The sequence below is a fragment of the Cheilinus undulatus genome, linkage group 4 (genome assembly GCF_018320785.1).
Source record: "Cheilinus undulatus linkage group 4, ASM1832078v1, whole genome shotgun sequence".
Taxonomy (NCBI): Eukaryota; Metazoa; Chordata; class Actinopteri; order Labriformes; family Labridae; genus Cheilinus; species Cheilinus undulatus.
Window position 1 is genome coordinate 44,035,007 of NC_054868.1, and position 14,779 is coordinate 44,049,785.

General features: G+C 38.7%; 1 protein-coding gene across 1 annotated transcript; it reads left to right on the plus strand.

Moving 5' to 3' along the window:
• Positions 1-4,435: 4,435 nt before the first annotated feature.
• On the plus strand, positions 4,436-14,309 carry LOC121508641 (ATP synthase membrane subunit K, mitochondrial-like). The gene is made up of 4 exons (XM_041785629.1): positions 4,436-4,529; positions 4,645-4,715; positions 13,945-14,037; positions 14,147-14,309. The coding sequence occupies exons 2-4, from the start codon at positions 4,647-4,649 to the stop codon at positions 14,243-14,245; spliced, it is 261 nt and encodes an 86-aa protein (XP_041641563.1). The 5' UTR covers positions 4,436-4,529; positions 4,645-4,646; the 3' UTR covers positions 14,246-14,309.
• Positions 14,310-14,779: the final 470 nt, after the last annotated feature.

The following is a 14,779-nucleotide window of genomic DNA, read 5'->3' on the forward strand; positions in this document are numbered from 1 at the left end:
TTTTCATAAAGGACTCAATCTCACCTCTATGAGTCCTCCCAGAAGTTCTGAGCCAAGATTTTTTTTTTTAAGAGCTCTCACAAAAGCTTTCAGGGAAGATTTGGAAGGAAAAGGAGCACTCCTTAGAAATCTAAACCTTCCTCAGTAATGGCTGCTGTGATTTGTAAACATGGGTGTGTGACCTCAGGCTGTTTTACCATTAGGCAAAGGTGGGCAATAGCCGGGGCCTTTTTAGCTCTTAATGCAAATCAGGAGCCAAGTATGAATAAAGAGCATTAAAATAGTGTTGGATTATCTAAAAAAAAGACCCTGGAAAGGATCCCTGGCCTCATCAGCATGGTCTAAGTCCCTCAAAAAGCTTCAGAATGTCTCCTTGCTCAGCAGATAACAGGTAAATCCCTACAGATAGATTAAACAATGACTGGTGGATTACCGTGTTGTAAAATGCCATTTAATAAATAAAGATGATTAATTTATGGCAGAGGAATGGTGAGCATTTGTTTTCATTTTTGGACTTTTATAAATCAGTGAGAGGATTTGTTATTGTTACATCACTGCTTTAAATACCAGTAAACACTGCCGCGGGGAAGGCGTCACTCAATAAGGTACAGTGCACTGCAGAAACAGACTTTGGATTATTATCAGTGAGTGATATTATGTTTGATCGTTTGAAAAAAACAGGAGATTTTTCATCACAAAATGCAACTTACCCGTCTAAGGAGCCAGAATTAACAAGGAACTGGAAGAATCACATTGTCAACAGCAAAACTAAAGAAATCGAATCTATTCTTTTAAAGGTCACATATTTTACCCCTTTAATACAAGTTAATATTGGTCTCACGGGTCCCCAAAACATGTTTGTGAAGTCTGTTGTTGAAAAAACACTCCAGTATAACAGCTGTTAAGCCCGATCTTCTTTTATTAGGCTACTGCTCGAAATTTACAGTCCAATTTAAACAAGTAAAACTCTGTAACAACAAAGTCTGTTTGAATGATCAAGCTACAACAATGAAGAGGGCACTTGTGAAATTTGTTCAGAAGTGTAAGTATGTGTATGTATGTTACTGGATCAGAGAGAGTCAAGTTGGCAAATGAAAAATTTCATTTTCGCCTAATTTTTCTTGCAATTTTAGCATACATATCCCATAGAAGTAATGCAGTTGAAGTCCAAAAATCTCCAGTTGGCCAAAGCAGCACATTTTGATGATACCTCTTTCAACTTTCATGCCACTAGAGGGTTATCAGGACAAAATAAGAGGGATTTTAGTAAAAAAAAAAATATCCAGGCGAAATCCCCTCTTGTGCCATTTAGGCATAATTTGGCACAATCTCTGCCATTTGAAAAATCTCAGGTATCAAACTATTTTTTACTCATATGCCATTATAGGTGGTCACTGCATCATGGAATTCTTTTTTTCCCTCTCACATCACCCAGACCTCCATATAGTTCACTTTCAAAGGAAGCCTAACAAGGAACTAAAGTTTGACACCAAGAGGAGCAGATTTATTTTCACTGGCACAAACAAACAACACAAAATAAAGTGCAGAAAACTAAAGAAACTGTTGAAACAAATGCAAACTGCACGAACATGACTAGAATGTTCAGTAGAGGCTGGGCTTTCAAATGAGACCACGTTTGTGTCTGTAGTAGCAGGGACCATCCCATAGGGGGCGGAAGTGTCTGACTACGTAGCTACAGCCACTTTAACACGTGGTCATTTATTTGAGTTCTTTTTGAGTTGGATGTGGTGTGGGTTAAAAAAGTTTTATTTTGGCTTGTAGCTGAGCTTCTTCTGTTTAATTTGATGTGTAACATGACTACGTTTGTGCAAAAATTGAGTGCACAGAGCGAGTTTGTTTGGATCAAGGTGAGCAGGACCAAATTTGGTCCCGCTAGGGCTTCAGGGGTTTTAAGAATTTGCAGATGCAACTTTCTGTTTTGTTTTCATTTCTTGATGTTCACTTATTTCTATTTTTTAACTATTTTAAAGTTGTCATTTACATGATCAAAATAAAGAAATCAAATCAAAATCACATTTTTCGTGCTTATTCTGAACAAGGTCTACAGTTGTGTGAACTGTGAGCTGTCACCATAGGGCTGTAAACTGGGCCTGAAGTTGGAAAACCTTTCATCCATATTTTCTGATGTGTGACAACTAATTTGATTCTATGTAACTCCACAGTGCCTATGTCAGTCATCGTCAGTCTTAACAGGGATGATCACACATTGACTCTGAATCATCACTATGTCACAGCACCCCCTTCTGCTAACTGATCATTTCCTCCCCTAAATTTTGATTTTGTCCTTTAGAACACCTTTAAACACTCTGTCTTCACACACCTTTCAACCCAGGCTTATTATTTTTGATCTTCATAGGGATCATAACCAGACCTACAAAAAACTCTCTTTACGTGCTGAGGTGACAGGGCCCTTCAGTGCTGCTTGCAGCCCTAGTTTCTTGTTTTTGCACATTAAGGACAGGTCATATGAAAGCCCCTTGGGTATCAAAAGTAGCTACTCAGTACTTTGAGTAAATTTTAAATGACTTACTTTTTACTTGTGCTTGAGAAGATTTATAGACCAGTACTTTTACTTCTACTTAAGTAAATTTTAACCAAAGTAACTGTACTTTTACTTGAGTATAACAGTCTGGTACTTTTTCCACCTCTGGTAATGTTTCAGACTGGCCACAAACATTTCATAACGGAGCTCTGTAAGATGGATCTGCCTGATGACAGACATGGAGTCTGGACAATTCATCTGCTATGCAAGGTTGGTTAAATGAAGCCCCATGTATGGTAGCTAGTCCTCCAAGTGAGCTGGGCAGGTCTGAATCTGACCTGTGGTTTTTTTCTTGAATATCTATCCACTGTCCTGTCCTTTCTGATAAAAGGCAAAAAATATCAGCAAAATGATGCAGAAATAAAGACAAGGAACAAAGTCTGGCAGAAATGTAAGTTGCCTTAATTATGAAATACTTTCTTATAGTTAAGTAATTACAAGATCCCCACAGCTACACTAAAGAAAACTCTTTAGGGTGTTGTCTTTAGTTGCATCAAACTATTTCTAAATGGTTGTTTTGCAAACTACAAACTTCCACTCTGAGTTAAATGACCAGTTTTTACTACAATTTTTTATGTAAAGTAAACCATATATTTTTATACATGTTTTAATTTTAATTTTTTAAGTGCATTTTGGACAAATGTTTTTATTTTTAGTTGAGTTGATTGTATTTCTTCATGTTCTTCATTTAGAAGTAGCCCTGGCGTCTTGGGGAGTGAAGTACAGACAGTCTCCTGCAGACAATCTTCACTTTATGTTTTCAGTCCAGCTCCCTCCCTTACCGTCATTCATCCATATTTGCTGACCTGAACAACAAACCATCCAAAGGTTCAGCCTCTACTTCATCCTGATCTAGTGGTGCTTCCTCTGATTAAGCATTTACTGTCAGGATAAAGGATTAACATGCCCAAATGTGCACTGTTCCCAATTAACAAAAAGCTTTTGACCTAGATTAGTGGAAAGTACCATTTCAAATTGAAGAGGCGGTGTAGCTACTTGGTAAAGCAGTCACCTGCAACACAAAAACTGTTATGATTATAGCTGTCTAACTAAGGTAATGCATTTTTTTGTTTGTTTTTTTGTGTTTGTTTTCCCTTCCCCTTTACCAGCCAGTCAGATTGACAAGACAATCTGAATAGAAATTTAAATGTATTTTGAATGTTAAAAAAGGGAAATGATTATACAGATAAAGGACTATTGTAAATCTAAAATGATAATTTTATTTAAACCAAATAATAGGAAAGTACAACACAAAAAAAAAAATGTAACTGGTTGTTATTTATTGTCTTTTTCTTAAAATCTAAGCTAATTAAAAAATATATATCAATAACGTCAATCAATAGAAATATGCAGGAAATTAAGATATGATTAGATGAGAGACACCTGTATTGATCTCCTGTTATGGTAAATTTAGTTATAACAAGAGCTCCCAATAGAGGACAAAATAATCAGCAATATTCAACAAAAGTGAAAAGTAAAATACTTGAATACAGTAGATAAAAATGGCATTTATAGTATTATTACATATGAACACCTTTGCTTGTAGAGGGACCAAGACCAGAATCTAAGTAAAACACAAAAAGTGCATCGCATTAGTGTGAAAGTGGGGCTGCTGGTTTACTCAGTCTATTTCTGTCCCCTCTGTGCTCCTCCTCCCCTGCAGACTGCTGTTTAAAAGAGAGCGGACAATACTGAATTCAAGCTGCAGGTGTACAGTACAGTATGTTCAGTATATTTACTATAAACGTTCATCTAGCGCTCTCTTGTGGTTCAACAAAGACATGGCAACATGTGAACATGTCGTTTGCGTAACTATCTATAAGGCCCGCCTTTCACCCAGCATGCTATTGGTCAGCGTTATCCAGAGAACCACACGATTGGATGGACGGTGCTTACGTCATTGCACCCGGAAGACTTTGAAAACCTTGTGTAAGCGTCCTCCTGCCTTTCCCTAGCAAACAGAGCAGTAAGTAGGACTTTTCTCTTTAAATGTTCATTTGAATGAAACCTAAGAATGTGGCGCAAACGTGTGTGATAAGAGACACGACGTAACGTGATATTTCATATTAAACTGTCTGCAGTTATGCCGACGTCTCCTGTTAAAACGAGGATCCCTCTGACCAGCTTCGGCCATCTCATCACAGAGGTGAAGGTAAGAGCAGGATTGTTTGATCTATTCTGCAGAGGTAGAAGACTTTACATGTGTCCGTTTTGATACAGGAAGTAAGATGTGAAAAAGACAAATAATTAAGGGTATTCTCCTGGTTCTTATTTTGTTACCATCAGTGCATTTTGTTTTCTCGGCTGTTTATTCATAATAAAATCATGACACACCTCTTTATCTCTACTTTTTGTTCTCTGATGATGCTGCAGGTTTAGTAGACCACATGGAGTTTTTTTTGTGACTTCAATTTATTCACTTAGAAGATAAGATAAAAGGTGACCGACCTCCAGCAGTTCAAGGAAGAAGATAACAGATATAATTATCTGAAGTAAAACAAGCCGCCTGACCTAGAAAGAAAAATAAAAGACGCTCAAATTCTACACTGTAGTAGAAACATGATTTACTTAAACACTTAGTACTGTCTTTGGAAATATAGAACATCTGTTCTGGTTATTTTTTCATTGTTATAAACACATTTGGACCAGTTAAAGTACTGAGGAGAATGTAAAAAATTAATGTATCTCTCTTTAAACTTAAATTTCTAGAAGCTTAAACGTAGAAAAGCTATCATATTTTATAAGTGAGCTTCAAAGGGCCACACTATGCCAAACTAAACCTTTTAAATCACAAAGAGGTACATAACTGAAGCTTTTTTGTACAGTTTACAGCCACATAGTTTGAAATCTGCCATATTTCTTTCTTATGGCATTAGTCTTTGGTTTTTTAATTCAGCAAGCTCTCAAAAGCACCCATTGCCAAAGTCTGGGTCAGGACCCATGGGTGGGTCACTGTATTTTTTTTTTATTTTTTATTTTTTTTTGTTTGTTTGTTTTTCAGATCGCCAAATTTCTTTACAGCCATACTTTATGGGGCACATTACAACCACTCACCCTCCCCACCATAATAAAACAAATACTAGGCTCTGCCTGCCACTGCACGGCAAAAGTGCTAAAGTCAACGTTATTGATGCTTGGCTCATTATAAAGAAATGCATTAATCCAGATGAGACAGCCACTGAAGGCCAAAAGGGGCCAAGCATGCAAAGAAAGCCTTTATGACAGAGGTGAGGTGTCCCCTTCCAGACTCATAAAATTAGAAAAGCCAGGTCAGGACCAGATTGAGTCCAGACTTACTGATATCCAAGCCGTCAGGTCAACCAACCAGCCAAGGATGGCACAACAGTTAGGTGATGAGTAATAAAGTACAGAAAACATAGTTGCTGGGCCATGATGGCGTTTCCTTTCTAAAAAGTGTGTTGCCAGGAAAAAAGTTTGTGAAACCTTGCTTTAAAGCAGTTGTTCCCAACTGGTCTAGCGTCAGGACCCACCTACATCTCCTTATCCATAAATTGTGACCCACATTTCTTTAATTTTTCAATCATAACCAAGTATTTCTAATAAAAATGGGTGAGTTTGAACTTGAACTACAGCAAAAGATTTGATGAAAAAAAAGAGATAAAAATGTATCTTTAAAAATAAAAGCATATAAAAGACTTTTTGCCACATACTTTTTCACCCGGCAGCCATCTGTGACCCACTGAAAATGGCTTCACAACCCACCTTTTGGTCCTGACCCACCAGTTGAGAACCAAGGTTTCTTAGTACAAGAGTAAGTATGCTTTTGGCCAGGCTGCCCACAATCCATCTTGCTCTTTAGGAGCCAAGGTGAATTCAAGTGAGAAAAAAAAATGATATCGACAGAAACCAAATTTAATGCAAGTCAAAGGTATTGATAGCTTTTTTTTTTTTTCAAATCAACCCCAAATCAACAATGACACCTAAAGATTATTTTTTGGGGAATTTTTGCCTTTATCATGATAGGACAGCTGATGAGAGATAGGAAATATGAGGAGATAGAATGGGGAAGACACGCACCAAAGGCTAATTAAACCTAAGGACAGTGAATCAAGGACTATAGCTTCTCCATGTGGGCGCACGTTCAACCAACTATGCTAAGCTACTATAATTAAATAATAATTAGAGTAACCCTGCTACCCTCAGTGCAATTATGTATTCAGAGTGGATATAAAACCATTTTAATGTGAAGTTCCTCTTTAAGATGTACCCTTGTGATATTGGTATCGGCTGATATCAAATTTCTGCTGATATTTAGATCCGATATTTTGGCTGTGAATATCAGCATATATCAACTGTAAAATCTGGCAAAAAATACTAATAAATTTGTGGAGTTTTAGGCTTGACCAACAGACCTATGTAAGTTGAGATCTTTTTTTTTAATTATCCTTGTTCTTTAAATTTGAATGTGTGTTTTAAGACACACATTAAAAACTTAGTTTCTTTTTTCATCCTCAAACCTTGAATTGCGTTCAAAGGACTGCATTTTTAGTTATATAAAACATATTTAAATATCGGTATTGGCTAAAATGAATCTATAGAGATCAGCATATCTGGTATTGGCAAAAATACAATATCATTCATCCCTACTTAAGACCATTCTTTCAATGTGATGGGACACCCCAAATTCCAAACACTAATGCACAAATACAGTATATTGCCAAAAGTATTTGCTCACCTGCCTTGACTCGCATATGAACATCCCATTCTTAATCCATAGGGTTTAATATGACGTCGGTCCACCCTTTGCAGCTATAACAGCTTCAACTCTTCTGGGAAGGCTTTCCACAAGGTTTAGGAGTGTGTTTGACCATTCTCTCAGAAGCGCATTTGTGAGGTCACACACTGATGTTGGACGAGAAGGCCTGGCTCTCAGTCTCTGCTCTAATTCATCCCAAAGGTGTTCTGTCAGGTTAAGGTCAGGACTCTGTGCAGGCCAGTCAAGTTCATCCACATCAAATTCTCACATCCATGTCTTTATGGACCTTGCTTTGTGCACTGGTGCACAGTCATGTTGGAACAGGAAGGGGCCATCCCCAAACGGTTCCCACAAAGTTGGGAGCATGGAATTGTCCAAAATCTCTTGGTATGTTGAAGCATTCAGAGTTCCTTTCACTGGAACTAAGTGGCCAAGCCCAGCTCCCGAAAAACAACCCCACACCATAATCCACCCTCCACCAAACTTTACACTTGACACTATGCAGTCAGACAAGTACCGTTCTCCTGGCAACGGCCAAACCCAGACTCATCCATCAGCTTGCCAGATGGAGAAGCGCGATTTGCCACTCCAGAGAACACGTCTCCACTGTTCTTGAGCTAATCTGAAGGCCACATGAAGTTTGGAGGTCTGTAGCGATTGAATGTGCAGAAAGTTGGCGACCTCTGCACACTATGCGCTTCAGCATCAGCTGACCCCGCTCCGTCATTTTACATGGCCTCACACTTCGTGGCTGAGTTGCTGTCGTTCCCAATCGCTTCCACTTTGCTATAATACCACTGACAATTGACTGTGGAATATTTAGGAGCAAGGAAGTTTCACGACTGAACTTGTTGCACAGGTGGCATCCTGTCACAGTACCATGCTGGAATTCACTGAGCTCCTGAGAGCGAGTCATTCTTTCATAAATGTTTTTAGAAACAGTCTGCATGCCTAGGTGCTTGATTTTATACACCTGTGGCCATGGAAGTGATTGGAACACCTGATTTCCATTATTTGGATGGGTGAGTGAATACTTTTGGCAATATTGTGTATGTTGTATTCATAATGACGTAGGCCACTATGGTGTAAACTCAATGCTGTAACCTGGACCAGGCTTAATCCAGGATAAGGGGTGGGGTGAAAAAGATCTGGGAATATAATTGTTTTGTGCAGGTATAAAGATATGGTGTTTCTGGTCATATGGTGTACTCTCACCATATGACTAAAAAACCTATGCATTCATGTGTATGGTCCAAGAATACAGATTTATTTTCCTTCAAAAGTGCCCTTTAGAAAGACTCTACTCTGTAGCTGCTGCTAAATCGCCACTTTCAACCATGCAGTTTAATAAAGTGGGACATGGACTTTCAATGAAAATTGCCTTTTATGATTTAATCTTAATACTATCAACAAGAGTACAGCTGCTCCTGTTTGTAAACGTTTTCAATCCCCAGCTTCAGTCCCATCATTCTCCATTCAGCTGTAAGCTTTCATGGCATAGCTCAGTATGTGTAAGGCTTTTCCTCTGCCAGTGCCATTTTTAGAATAAATCAGAATTACTAAGCAGAGCAGCTTCATCAGCACTCTGCTGAAGCCTTGGGCACATTTCATACATAGTCTAATGTTTACAATGGGAATAATTTCTCTTTCATGTGAATCCTTATATTCTGCACCCCCCCCCCCCCCCCCCCCCATGCTCTGCAAACTAAGCCTTCAGATGAATACTTAATTTAATAAAATGTGATGCATTTCAATTAAGACGCTAGAAAAAGATGGAGATTAATACATTTGTTTCACTGGATTTTCAAGAAGATTTGTAATGTAGTTCACTAGAACACAGTAGCTCAGTTTTTGAGGAGTTAGGTTTGGAACTGGACGTTTTCAGGTTCAAGTTCTGGTCAGACCTAGTATGGGAGTTGGTCTGGTAGTTGGAGAGGAACCATTTCAATTCCCGAGCACTGCAAAGTGCCCTTGGGCAAGGCACCAGAACCCCAATTTCTTTTGTGCTCCTTCACGAGCAGCAGCCTCAGGGACTGCATTGACATTGTATCAAATACATCAAATAAATGTACTTTGATATGGTGTTGGCTCTCCTTTTGCAGCTTCCACTCTTCTTGGAAGGCTTTCCACAGATTTTAGAGTGTTTCTGTGGGAATTTATGCCCATTAATTCAGCAGAGCATTTATGAGGTCAGGCATTGATGATTGATAAGAAGACCTGGCTCATAATCCCTGTTCCATTTCATCCCAAAGGTGCTCGATGGGGTTGAGGTCAGGACTCTGTGTCAAGTTCTTCCACACCAAACTCATTAAACCATGTCTTTATAGTCCTTGCTTTTTGCTCTGGGCCACAGTCATGTTGAAATAGAAAAGGGCCTTCCTCAAATGTCCCCAAAATTGGAAGCATAGCATTGCCCAAGATGTCTTGTTTTTGTTGTCCCACTTTGCTCAATGTGTCCACATATCAACCAAGATCTAGCACAGTAAAGCTTATGGTGTGATTGTGGTCAGATTTGCTACCATTTGGTGGAGCCAGACTTCTTGTTTCCTCTTGTTTCCAGTCTTCATGCAGGGTTTCATATTTGTTTGTTCAGACATGACAGTGATGTTAATCATCTCATCTTACGCCACAAAATGAAATAACACACTAACTTCCCTAAATGTGCAGCTACTCCTCTTCAAATATGCAATCAAAGCCATGACAAGGTTTGCTTGATTCAGTTATCAAATTAGAAACAGGGCAGTCTTATGCAAAGGTAAACTTTGCAGAAATAAAAATTACTTTTACATTGTATTTATACGAACAAGAAAAAACATAATTTTTAGTTTACAGGCCTCTTTATGAAATTTAGTTGTACTGCCTTAGCTCTCTGTCTACCCATTTGTAATGCTAAGATACACAGCAAAATTTTCATTGTTAACTCCTGAGATGATAAAGTTCTCACAGGTTCTGAGTTAACTGTACTCTTTGTAAAGTGTTAATATGTTATCTCTATTTTTATCATTCACAGTTTACACATTAAAGTTGACTTTTTACACAATAATGTGTTATTCATTTCCTTCCACATGGGTGTAAATTCAAAGTATTTACAACTTAATTTAATTTTACACTCATAAATTCTTTAAGATTGGCTTCTTGTGTTGAACACTTGTGCCATAGTTAGATGGCCAACGGCAAAGATGACGTATGGAACAAGTGCAAAGTTCAGGAGCATCCTTGATTACAGATCGGAACATCACTCCTGACTTCAACTCATCTAGTTCTGCAGGAATTTACTAACTCGGTGGATAACTTCACTTGTGGTGCAAAATCGCCTAACATCAGAAATAGCCTTCACCATAAACATGAGCAAAAGAATCCCAGAAGTGATCACTTTACAACAGATAACATCAAACATATCAAAAACATGCTATGCCCAAGGGCATGTTGGGTAAAGGCAGTGGGCGGAGCTTACATTAATTTAGTCTCTACTGAGTTGGACTAACACTGAATGCATCACCACTTTTAAATAACTCCAACACTGAGTTAAAATAACTCTTTGGAGTTTAAATCAACTCTGAAATATTTAACACACTAGTTTTTGGTGTGCAGGCTAATAGCTTCCTAAAAATAGCTTCACACAAAAAAAATTGCTTTTCTAATTATGAGCCATTTGAAGAATTAAGAATAAAGCACAAGCCACAATCTTGCCTTGACAAATTCCCATTCACCTCTTCTGATCAGGGTTGGTTCCTCCAGTTATCCTCAGAAAGTTGAAGAATGTCCATAAAACACCAACGCTCAGTAAGGCAGCAACTCTGGATGGGGAGTGATGTAGGCTGCATGCGTCTGTGAGCCGGTGAAGTCCCAATCATGACAACAGAAGCTCTCCATGTTCATGGGCTCACACCTACACCACCAAGAAGTATGAGATCTCTTCTGCCAACCAGTCTCCACTTAAGTTTCTCCCCTCTCTGTCTTCCAGCTGAGTCTCCATTTTCAGGAGTTATTCCTCTGTGTACTCCGGCTCATAAAAGCATCTCCCTGTATCCACAGTAAAGGGCACATCATTGCCACTCATGTCAAAATTGTTAAATTTAGCTTTGCTTTAGCTCAGCTACTTGTTGTTGTCTTTGACAGAACAGCTGTTCAGATACGCTGGAGCGGAAGAGCATGTAGCTGGTAGCCGAAGCTCACATTTTGAAATAGTGCCAAACTCAGAGGCATACATCTTGGGGCGACTGAACTTGATTGAGGTTGCAGATATTTGGATTAGTAGGCAGTTAAACAGAACTAACTAAGTTCTGGTTGCAACAAAGCTAATGTTAGTTTCATTACTAACTACTGAAATGAAAACAAAATCAATATTCTTATTCAACTCTCTGCAGGAAAGTGACTATTAGCCAAAACATTTAAATACATTATTTGAAGACCAAGCTAATTTGAATGAAAGCTTCTCCTCTAAACACATCCATTATTTTGTGACAAGACTGAGGCAAATATGAAAATGTGTTCTGCATCATACATTTTTCCTTCAGGCTTTCTGTAGAAGCTTGCATTGGAGAATTTAGCAGTTTTGTTAATAATCTCAGCATATGCATTAAAAGAGAAAACCTCAAATATGGAATTACTGCCTTAAGCTTTTATCACACAGTCCAACTCTCATGGCAGAAACGGTCCGCAGAGTCTGTGCAGAATGAGCTTTGCACTGCCAGCCGGTCCAGATGATTAGCTAGAGTTCCAGCTGATGAATAATTCAGTTAAATCTAATTCAACAGCCGTGTTCAATGTGACTTGCATGGCCGTGAAACATTTAGTAATCCTAGTTCTGCCTCGTCATGCCAGCCAACAAAACAGGCTGTTTGAACATGCAAAAAGCTCCTTTAATTGGTGTTTTGGTCTCGGCTGCCACAAAGGCTTCACAGAAATTGCTCTATTTCTCGTCACTGGATTCTTGGTGTTTTGCATCTCATTTCGGCAATAATAGAACTCTCTGGAATCCATTTAATGTTTCACTTTCATTATGACTCTGAATGGCTCTACTTGATAGAGGTGAAAGCAGGTCAGAGAGTGTCACTGCCTCCTCGAAGAGAAAGTGTACAATAAATCTTTTTCTTGCACAAACAGCACAACCGTTAGAAGCAAGGATGATTGCGTGATCATATCATTGTGCTTTGAGGTAAAATGTGTATAAACTTGCAGAATCAGTAGCTTCAGGTTGAGTTGCATCTGAATACTAACCTGACACGCCAGATGGATTTGTTTCACACCTCCATCTGGGAAAGCTTCAGTAGGAAATAGGAATAGGAAAACAACTCACTGCTTTTTTTTTGTTCTTCTTTTAACAAAGAAATGTTGTCAAGTTCTGATAAAACTGGCACTTTAGCAGCATCCATGCTAATCTCTTCCTCCATAACTGCACCAGCTCTTGCCGCTACTTGTTCGCAAAGGGTGGACCAACATCATATTAAACCCTGGATTAAGAATGGGACGTCACTTAAGTTCATATGTGACTCAAGGAATGTGAGCAATTACTTTTGGCAATATAGTGTGTAATGACCCTGGGTCATATGTTTGGTTGTGTTTATTGTGAATGCAGCTTTGCCTCCTCTTCTGCTGTGTGTGAGTGGGTGTGGATGTCAGTGAGTGTGGCTCCCTCAGTGAATGTGTCTGTGTGAGGTGTGAATGAGTGACTGTGATTAGGTCCTGGTGCTGAGGCTGATTGGCTGCTGCAGGGATTGCCGCCACCTGAGTTACTCCAGAGAGCTTACAAATACCTGCTGCTGCAGCCTGCTCTCTCTCTGTACTCCAGCCAATGCCAACAAAGAAACTTGTGATTTGTAGCCTTGTGTGTGTTGTATATGTGTGACCAGTTAGTGGTAGCAGCCCAAACTTTGCTGCGTTACTTTTTTAGACTTAGACATTCAGCCCTGGAGATACCAACTTTAATTGTTAAAGTTTCAGAGTTTTGTCATCAGAGTTTAGTTGCTTAACAATGCTGTAGCAGCAGACCTTTTGGTTGAATTTAGATTGTGGGCTGCTTCGACTGTGTTACCATTTTGCATTTACTGAGATTTGAAAACACAAGTTCGGTATCTAGTTTTTGTACTTAGAAATTCTGTGTTACTTGGGGAAACCTTCTGTTATATATCTTTGCTCTGCGTCAGCAAATAAACTTGTGTTTAAATTTTGAGGAGTTTTCCATCTGGCTTTCTTGGGAGTGGATGGAGTCTGGGGCAACATCATGTTGTGTCTAGATTCCCCTAAATATTGCAGGCAGTTCAATGGAAATAGAAATCTATGTACAATGATTTGTTAATTAGACTAAAATGTTTATAAAGTTCCTTTGAAAGTCTAGCCCCCAAAAGGTCCATCAAGAAAAAAGCTGGCCCTCATACGACTGTAGTTGATGGTAATGATGATAAATATTAAATTACATTGCTCAACTCGTACTGAATCTCACACCATCTGTTTTTTTAAATTGTCACTTCTGGTTTTGTGGTTAACTGTTGTTTCTTTCGTTTTCACATGTGGTTCTTTTTTTTTTGCTGCGTTCTAGTTCCATGTAACTCATTTTGTGTCTTTAAATGCGTATTAAAATCATGCGTTTGCTTGTTTTTCTTTTATGAGAAAATCTTCTGGCCTCTAACTGGTGTGTATATGTGTGGTGTATTTTGTATTTCAGAAGCAGCTGTTTGGTATTGAGGCTCCAGCTTCTGCAGACCTGACGGGTTATAGGAAATACTTTAATAGCTACACGCTGCAGGGGCGCCGAAATGTAAAATATACACACTTCTGCATGCTTTTACTGCATTAGATGTGAACTGTTTTAGTTCTATATTTAGTTGTCTTAAGTCAAAGAAATCTGACTCTCCTCTCTCTTGCAGTGCGTGTTGGTAACTTATGGGCTCTTTGCTGTAACTGCAGCCGCCTACTTCATTCACAGACAGAGGAAAGGAACACAGACGTCCAGCTCCACGGCCTGAAAGATGGGAGGAAACGCCACAACACTACCCGTGCTCTGTTAATAAAACCTGTGAAAATGCTTTATTCTAACTGATCATGATTCAGTGTCATTATGGGAAGTCACACTACAGTTTCCATGGCATCAGAGTGTGAATGTATGTGCAGTTAAACCGTTTCTCCACAAGATGTCCATGTGCAGCTGGAGAAACTGAAACCAAATCACGCTTTTATCTTATTGTACTTATTATTTTTTGAATAGCATCAGTTCCTCTATTGAATGTTTTGGCCTTTTTAAATATATTTTTAGTTAAAATGGAAGAGGAAGTGTTGAAAAACACCCACTTAAGGAAGGAGTAGAAGCTTATGTTCCCAAGACAATGTTTGATAGACAATGTTAATTCTCTGCAACACACCATTCAATACAAAGGCTTTTAAATTCACAGTTTAAATACTTGAAGAGTACAACAATGACAGTGTCAGAGCTTGTAGGCATTGTTTGATTTGATGCCTCTCTGTAGAGGATTTTTGATGATTACTTTTTTCTGACTTTTTTT

What these genes read in the sequence shown, in the direction of transcription:
- LOC121508641 (XM_041785629.1), top strand. Translation starts at nt 4,647, where the DNA reads ATGCCGACGTCTCCTGTTAAAACGAGGATCCCTCTGACCAGCTTCGGC. An exon ending in ATCTCATCACAGAGGTGAAG is followed by an intron (nt 4,716 to 13,944) that starts GTAAGAGCAGGA and finishes TTTGTATTTCAG; the next exon opens with AAGCAGCTGTTTGGTATTGA. An exon ending in CGCTGCAGGGGCGCCGAAAT is followed by an intron (nt 14,038 to 14,146) that starts GTAAAATATACA and finishes TCTCTCTTGCAG; the next exon opens with TGCGTGTTGGTAACTTATGG.